The 8,845-nt window shown below is 43.4% G+C and overlaps 1 protein-coding gene and 1 pseudogene across 1 annotated transcript; both read right to left on the bottom strand.

Annotated features, from left to right (window-relative positions):
• Nucleotides 1-256: 256 nt before the first annotated feature.
• LOC127329064 (wall-associated receptor kinase 2-like) lies at nt 257-3,926 on the bottom strand (annotated as a pseudogene).
• A 1,607-nt stretch (nt 3,927-5,533) lies between these two features.
• On the bottom strand, nt 5,534-8,536 carry LOC127329057 (wall-associated receptor kinase 2). The gene is made up of 3 exons (XM_051355606.2): nt 7,861-8,536; nt 7,437-7,598; nt 5,534-6,686 (listed from the first exon to the last, which is right to left on the bottom strand). Exons 1-3 carry the CDS (start codon nt 8,393-8,395, stop codon nt 5,698-5,700), a joined length of 1,686 nt encoding a protein of 561 aa, XP_051211566.2. The 5' UTR covers nt 8,396-8,536; the 3' UTR covers nt 5,534-5,697.
• Nucleotides 8,537-8,845: the final 309 nt, after the last annotated feature.

The following is an 8,845-nucleotide window of genomic DNA, read 5'->3' as shown; positions in this document are numbered from 1 at the left end:
CCAGGTTGACTACTTGGTCTTCGAGAAAATAATGAAGGGCCCAACCATCGCCGTCAAGCCCTGTCGAGTCCGCTGTCCTATCCAACTCCTGGATCTAGGAAATGAGGTCATCCCTCGCCTGACGGCGCAGCTTGCCAAGGTTCGCACCCCACCCCCGGAGATGTTGTCTAAGGCATCTGGCAATACATTGCCAGAGATCCACGCTGCAGCGATGCGGCCCCAGCGCATGGATACAATGGTCGATTTTCCCCTTGACCATCTGATCAAACCCAACTACCCTAAGCCAACTCAGGAAAGCAACTTATATCAAAGATCTATTTAATGTGGCAAGGTGTGCCACAACATCTGTCATTGATGGTCTGGGATCCACATCAATATTAAGACATTCCACAGCAATCCCTGCCAGGGCCTCAAGGAGCTCCAAATCTTCTGTTGCTGCAATTTCCTGATCAAACAACTCCGTTGCTTTCTTCCCTTCTTTGCGACATTCAAGAAAACTCGCCACTAAACTGTTATTGTCTCTGTGAGTGGCCTTCTTTCTGCTAATGACTTCTAAGATGACAACCCCAAAACTGTAGACATCACTTTTTTCGGTCGATCGGCCTGTTTGTAGGTAGAATGGATCCATATAAGTCATGTCACCAATGACGTTTGCGGTGTGATCCTTATCTATTGCAATCAACCTCGATATGCCAAAGTCTGAGAGCTTTGGCACAAAATTTCCATTCAAGAGTATATTTGCTCGTTTAACATCACCGTGTAGGATTTTGGTGTGGGGTTGCGAATGCATATAAGCTAGACCATGTGCTGCTTCTTTAATAATACTTAGACGCACATCTCAGCTGAGAGGCACCTTGTTGTCACCCTTGTGAAGAATGTCATCCAGGCTTCCTTTGGGGATGAACTCATACACTAGCATTGGGGTATCCACTTCTAAGCAACAACCTATGAGCTTAACGATGTTCTTGTGGATGACTTGAGACTGGATGATGACTTCATTTGCAAACTGCGTGCTCTCCATCACATTGATGCGAATTGGTTTCTTTACTGCGACAAGTTCATTATCAACAAGCCCCTTGTAGACTTCACCGAAGCCACCTTTTCCGATTATATTACCACTCTTCAATATTTTCTTGAGCTCCTCCTTTTTGAAAAGCTTTATAACTTTTGCCTTCTCCAAGGTATGACCACCATTTTTCTCATAAAACTCTTTGGTCTTCCGCCTCTCTTTTCAATAATAATGATGAATGCCATTATTGCGATGGCAAGAATACCACCTATTATACCTACATGGATAAATAAACAAACTTCATTCACTAAAATTTGCGATTATTGATCTCTCAGTTAAAGAGAGCAAGTTAATCTAAAGCGTTACAAACCTTAACAAAAAGGACACTCCCTCCATTAAAGAAAAAAAGACGTATAAATTTAGTCAAAATTCAATGTTCCCTATGTTTGACCAAGCTTATAGACAAAACAATGAACATCTAGAATGCACAATTCATACCAATAGAGTGTCCACTCAAATTAGTTTCATGGTGTAATTATTAAATATCGTAGATGTTGATATTTTTTCTTCGTATTTATAGTCAAACTTCACAATATTTCATTTTTGACTGAATTTATAAGCCTTATATTTTGGTTCAGAGGTAGTATTAAGTTACCGAAATTGAATGTACAACACATTTGCGATTCTACATGATATAAGATATTGTCATCCGGTGATTGAAACTTTGTTTAATTAAGGTCAATCTTCCTAACTCCTCTCTCCTTGTACACATAACCCACCAAACACTCAGGTAGACTTAGGAGAGCTTGAAATACCCACTGCATCATTTCTGTATACAATGTCACTTCATATTTCGAGTCTAACTTGGCTAATAATTTGACAACCAAAGCATACCATTGCATTCATGTGTTTCTTAAGATGTTCCAGATTACCTCACATGATTAGGATAAGGTTTAAATCTCAACCATTTATCAATGGACGTTAGTTGGGCTTTAATTTGAAAAAGGTTAAGAAGGTATTAATGGTAAGATCCTACCCTAAAAAATATGAACAGTTCCACGACAACAGTATTTCGCACACAGTTTAGTATATTTTTTCTCTCAAGCAATTAATTTTAACATTGAGTTACAATCTAGGAGTATTGAATTATCAATGTCATTAAACATATTCCTTTAATTTATTCTATACAATTTTTTCATAAACTCTTGCTAATTACGTGAAATAGATCGAGTGCAAAGACATCATTAGCACCGAGGAGGTCAAAGCGGCATCTTTGTTTCTTACAAGGTAATACATCACCCTACCTGTTAGATCAATGAATTGATAATCTAGAAATATTTTGAGAGCATCTTAAAATTTCTCTGCATTCATATCCGAAAGAAGTCTCCAACAGTATGCTTTTGGTGACATATAACTCATATTTTGCTAGTTGAATTATCCATCAAAGTTTGCCTCGAAATACGAAGCAGTTGTCTTGTATCCAAAGACAGAGACAGTATACAAAATGCAGAGAGGAACTACATTCAGTTATACATTATTTTTTGTGGTGTGCAATTTTATGCTATGGAGAAATAATAATATTTAGGAAAGAGATAAAGTAGTTAGCAAAAACATTGAGAAGTTGTCTGAGGTTACCTATGCAAATCTGTGCAACTAGTGGAAACTTTCGAGTACATGGTATGATTCTCGCGTCATCGCTCCTGTAACCTGAAGGACAGGTGCATAGATACGATCCTTCGGTGTTCTCGCATTCACCTTTGCAGGGATACTTGGTTGAATCTGCACATTCATTTATATCTGTGTCGCACAAATTCACAATACTATCATTAGGACATTGAAGAAAATCATATTTCTAAGCACGACGTAATTCGTGTTAGAAAACCTTCAGTCAGATTTCTCTACGTTTGACTGCTCATGAACACACAAACTAGCAGTAAAAAATAGTTCCACATCGATTGAAAAATCATGAGAAGTCGAAACAGGTTAAAAGGGAGTAGCAATACTTACTCGTGCATCCGTTGACAACGTAGGCGTTGCCCTCGTAGCCATCGGAGCAGCTACAGTTGTAGCCAGGCCCATTGGTGCTGTCAACGCACTTACTGTGGTTGCTGATGCAGGCGTACTTGGGGGTGGTGGTCTTGGCCGCTTGGGTGCAGGATAGTATGTCGCTGGAGATGGAGTTGTTACCGCGGATGGCCCAGTCTAGCCACACCAGCGATGTCCGGTTTGGGTCCCTGAGGAGGTCGGAGCGCTTGAAGGTGTACCTGGTCCTGTCGACGAGGAAGCCGTAGTCGCATGGGCTGTAGTCCATCATACCGGAGTGGTCGTACGTCGTGAACTTGAAGAAGTTGTCGGTGAGCCCCGGCGGGATATCGACATGGCAGCACCCGACGCCGGCGCACGTACAGGCCGTCCTGGGCGCTCGCCGAGTTTTTGCAGTAGGACATGCACCCTGTGTAGTAGGTGTAGGGGTAGTTGGTGCCATCCGTCTTGGTGCTCGCCGCCTGTGCAAAGGTGTTACAGCCGACGACGACGACCATATTGTGGGTGTTGGAGATGCGGTACACGCCTTCCTTGTCTATTAATGTTTCGCCATAGCTAGAGTTCTCATAGTTGCTTGGATCAGAGGCGTTGTAGCACTTGAACCCGCGGGGAGCCTCACTAGGGATTCTGCAGGATCCACTGAAAGGCGCACCACCTCGAAGGACGTGCCGGCGAGCACAGGGCCGTTTTTGATGCAGTCGATCTCGAAGCCCTTGCGGGAGCAGCCGCTGCCGATGCCGAAAGGGTAAGGGATGTCCATGCCGCCGCAGCTCGCCTGGCAGTTAGGAGCCACGGTGAGGCTCTCGGCCGTCTTGGTGCTAGCTGCTGCTACTGCCAGTAGCAGAGCGGGAAGCAAGAATAATGGGCTCGACATTGCTTGGATGACCAGCTGATGCCTGATGAACGTTGAAGGTGATCACTGTCTTATAGCTGAACGATCGATTTGGTCAGCAATCTTTCAGCCAATGACATGCGATTTCTAGTCCGTCGTCATTTATATTTGTTGTTGCGCTATCTCTAGAGAGACGCAATTATATGCGCAAGAAGATGACTAAGGCCTTACCAATGCACATTATAATAGGCAAAGTGCTGACGAGGAGTGTAAAGTTGCATTCTACCTAACATATAACCCTCACACCCAATCATAGTAAGTTGTACAGCTCCTGAAATCACGTATTCACTGTTAGCACTAATCTTGAAGTTTGATAGCTAGAGGCTGTTTGCATGTGTACGTGCGCGTGTGGGTGCGGCCAGGTCGTGTGCTGTTTACAGATATTCTAGGAGAAGAACAAGTCTGCTAGCTGTTGGTGGCTTAGTGCATGGATAAGCATAGATTTAGTTAGTGGCTCCTGGTCGTGTGCGTACTGCGTAGCAGCCGGCCGGGTTGTTGCCTAGCGTCAGCAGCTATTTATATCTTGTATGCATCGAGTGTAGATGTGTGGGACAAATAGAGAAGATGTAGTCTCCGATAAGTTTAGTGGCCGGCAGGCAGGTCACCGTGGAGGACCGCCGGGGCTGCCGAGGTGTGTGTTGGAGTGTGTCTCTCTATTTGTAATAGCCAGCTGAATAAAAGAGAGTTGGGCGTTCGTGCGCCCGCGGCGGTGCTCCTTGCGCCGGCCGGCAAAATTCTGTGTTGTCCACTGTTCTTCTTTCTTTCTTCCTCCGTCCGTGCGAGAGAGAGGGCAGCGGCGTTTGTCGCCGGAGGGCTGGTTCGGCGTGTGTCACCGAGGCCAGCCCCAACATTCACAACAAGTGTCGTATACATATTACACCAGTCACTAGGCCACCTTACTCCCTGACTAGCCTGAAAAGAACCGAAGTCTAATCATGGAAGCTGTAGGATTAGATGCCATGATGATCCCCACATATTGGTTGATGCAACATGCATGGCCAGATACTACATTCCATAAGTATAGAACATAAAAAGGAAAAAAAGGAACTGCCCATTTTTTCTCAAGAAACCATTGTAACAAATATAACAGTTAGATTGAAAAAAAAATTCTTGTAAGTCCTTGATAGCAAGTCATATTATTAATAAATAGGAACTCATATATATCCATTTTAGCTGCCATCACCACGTCGAAGGAAACAAAGATAATAATGCATGACACGAGCCCGCCGTTTGATTGGTGGGCTGCTGACAACACTAGAGTCTAATCACAAGCATTATGTGTGGTCCATTCACTGGTTGGCATTGTGTGTGTACGTATAAAGAAAGAAAAAAATGAACTGGCCTAGTAGTGGTTGGTGAATGTTACCATGTTAGAAGTATATAATACCCTATGGGGTATGTATGAATTAGATTAGGACTAATCATATTGTAGTCTAAATCTATCTTATTTCCTTGTAGATCTATATATATCCTAAAAGGGTCATGGCAACAAAAGCACACAGAAATTATCACATTGAGGTTCCTAGGAGAAAGAGCAGATCGAAACAAGAGCACACATAAATTTAATTACTTAATCAATACATTTGTTCGAATAAAAAATATAATCACTCACTATAATATTACAAAATTTCTGGCACTAAAGATGGCCTCCAAGCTTATGACAATAGCAAATACAACAAAGGTCTAGATATATGATAGTTGTCTATCTTATTGGACATGGCACACATGTTTGAACTCAACTCAGGAAAGAAACTTACAACATACGCGACATATTTAACGTGGCAAGGTGTGCCACAACATCTGTCATTGATGGTCTTTGATCCACATCAATGTTAAGACAATCCACAGCAATTCCAGCCAGGGCTTCAAGAAGCTCCAAATCTTCGGCTGCTGCAATTTCTTGATCAAACAGCTCAGTTGCTTTCTTCCCTTCTTTGTGACACTCAAGAAAACTTGCCACTAAGCTGTTATTGTCTCTGTGAGTTGCCTTCTTCCTGCTAATGACTTCTAAGATGACAACCCCAAAACTGTATACATCACTTTTTTCTGTCAGTCGGCCTGTCTGTAGGTACACTGGATCCATATAGGTCATGTCACCAATGACGTTTGCAGTGTGTTCCTTGTCCATTGCAATCAACCTCGATATGCCAAAGTCTGAGAGTTTTGGCACAAAATTTCCATTTAAGAGTATATTTGCCGGTTTAACATCACCATGCAGGATTTTGGTGTGGGCTTGTGAATGCATATAAGCTAGACCATGTGCTGATTCTTTAATAATACTTAGGCGCACATCTAAGCTGAGAGGCACCTTGTTTTCACCCTTGTGAAGAATGTCATCCAGACTTCCTTTGGGGATGAACTCATACACTAGCATGGGGGTATCCACTTCTAAGCAACAGCCTATAAGCTTAACGATGTTCTTGTGGATGACTTGAGACTGGATGATGACTTCATTGGCAAATTGTGTGCTCTCCAGCACATTGCTACGAATTGGTTTCTTTACTGCGACAAGTTCATTATCAACAAGCCCCTTGTAAACTTCACCAAAGCCACCTTTTCCGATAATATTACCACTCTTCAAAATTTTCTTGAGATCCTCCTTTTTGAAAAGCTTTATAACTTTTGCTTTCTCTAATGTAAGACCACCATTTTTCTCATAGAACTCTTTGGTCTTCCGCCTCTCTTTTCGAATAATAACGACGAATGCCATAAATACAATGACAAGAATACCACCTATTGTACCTGCATGGACAAAGAAATAAATTTCATTAACTAAAAATTGTGGTTACTAATATCTCAGTTAAAGATAATAAGTTAATTTTAAGTGCTACAAACCTTAACAAAAAGATTACTAACTTTAGCTAATAATTTAGAAAACAAATATAAATTTTATGTCAACTAAAGCATACCATTGCATTCGTGTGTTTGTTAAGATTTTTTCTATTACATTTAGGAAACAGATAGTTAGAAAAATCGACACATTGGGAAGTACAAGTTGTCTGAGGTTACCTATGCAAATCTTCGTAACTCCTCTCTCTCCTTCTACCCATGACTCACCAACATAGGTAGACTCTATGAGGGCTTGACTCCCCTCTTTTTTGTAGAAAAGGTTACTTCATATTTCGAGTATAACTTAGCTAATAATTTGATGAATAAATATAAATTTTATATCTACCAAAGCATACGTTTGCATTCGTGTGTTTCTTGAGGTATTCCAGATTACCTCACATTAGATAAGATAAGATTTAAATCTCAACCAATGATTGACGGAGATTAGTTGGGCTTTAAGTTTAAAAAGGTTAAGAAGGTGACAGATCCTTGGACCTTGTATGCAAACGCTGAGTGCGTATACAAAATACAAAATACAGAGGGGCTAGATATATACATTAATTATTTGTGGTGTGTAATCTTATGCGATGGAGAAAGAATAATATTTAGGAAACAGATAGTCCGCAAAATAGACACATTGAGAAGTAAGTTGTCTGAGTTTACCTATGCAAATTTGTGCAACCAGTGGAAACTTCCGAGTACATGGTATGATTCTCGGGTCATCGCTCCTGTAACCCGAAGGGCAGGTGCATAGGTAAGATCCTTCGATGTTCTGGCATTCACCTTTGCAGGGATACTTGGTTGAATTTGCACATTCATTTATGTCTGTGTCGCGCAAATTCACAAAATTATCATCAGGACGTGGAAGAAAATCATAGATGTAAGCACGACGTAATTCGCATTAGAAAACCTTCAGTGGACTTCTCTACGTTTGACTGCTGACGAACACACAAACTCTTCATATATATGGACACTTTTGAACACACAAACTCTTCATAGTATATATGAACACACAAACTCTTCATATGTATACAACTGAAAAATCATGAGAAGTCGAGAGAGGTTAAAATGGAGTAGCAATACTTACTTGTGCATCCGCCGGGAACGTAGGCGTTGCCCTCGTAGCCATCGGAGCAGCTGCAGTTGTAGCCAGGCCCATTGATGGTGTCAACGCACTTACTGTGTTCGCTCACGCAGGCGTACTTGGGGGTGGTGGTCTTGGCCGCTTCAGTGCACGATAGTATGTCGCCGGAGCCGGAGACGGTGACGTTGTCGCGGATGGCCCAGTCTAGCCACACCAGCGAGGTCCGGTTTGGGTCCCTGAGGAGGTCGGAGCGCTTGAAGGTGTAGCTGGTCCTGTCGACGAGGAAGCCATAGTCGCATGGGCTGTAGTCCATCATACCGGAGTGGTCGTAGGTCGTGAACTTGAAGTAGTTGTCGGTGAGTCCTGGCGGGATGTCGACATGGCAGCACCCGACGCCGGCGCACTGGCCGTCCTGGGCGCTCGCCGAGTTGTTGCAGTAGGACATGCACCCCGTGTAGTAGGCATAGGGGTAGTCGGTGCCGTCGGTCTGGGTGCTCGCCGCCTGTGCAAAGGTGTTGCAGCCGAGGACGACGACCATGTTGTGGGTGTTGGAGATGCGGTACACGCCTTCCTTGTTTATTAATGTCTCACCATAGCTAGAGTCCTCATAGTTGCTTGGATCGGAGGCGTTGTAGCACTTGAACCCGACGGGGAGCCTCACCAGCAATTCTGCAGGATCCACTGAAAGGCGCACCACCTCGAAGGACGTGTCGGCGAGCACAGGGCCATTGTTGATGCAGTCGATCTCGAAGCCCTTGCGGGAGCAGCCGCTGCCGATGCCGAAAGGGTAGGGGATGTCTACGCCGCCGCAGCTCGCCTGGCAGCCAGGAGCAACGGTGAGGCTCTTGACCGTCTTGGTGGTGGCTGCCGCTGCCACCAATAGCAGAACATGAAGCAAGAATTGGGTCGACATTGATTGGACAGGCTAGTGCCTTATGAACGCTCGAAGTGATCACCTACCTGTCTTATATAGTGGAACGATCGATTT

The sequence above is a fragment of the Lolium perenne genome, chromosome 1 (assembly GCF_019359855.2).
Source record: "Lolium perenne isolate Kyuss_39 chromosome 1, Kyuss_2.0, whole genome shotgun sequence".
Lineage (NCBI taxonomy): Eukaryota > Viridiplantae > Streptophyta > Magnoliopsida > Poales > Poaceae > Lolium > Lolium perenne.
Note: the sequence above shows the minus strand (reverse complement) of the source record. Positions and strands in the feature narration are given on the sequence as shown.

Excerpts from the sequence above, each read along its gene's own strand:
- LOC127329057 (XM_051355606.2), bottom strand. The coding sequence starts at position 8,395 with ATGGTCGTCGTCCTCGGCTGCAACACCTTTGCACAGGCGGCGAGCACC. Across the intron at positions 7,599-7,860 it reads CGTTCCCGGCGGATGCACAA|ACATAAATGAATGTGCAAAT; the intron begins GTAAGTATTGCT and ends TGCGCGACACAG. Across the intron at positions 6,687-7,436 it reads GGTTGCACAAATTTGCATAG|GTACAATAGGTGGTATTCTT; the intron begins GTAAACTCAGAC and ends TTGTCCATGCAG.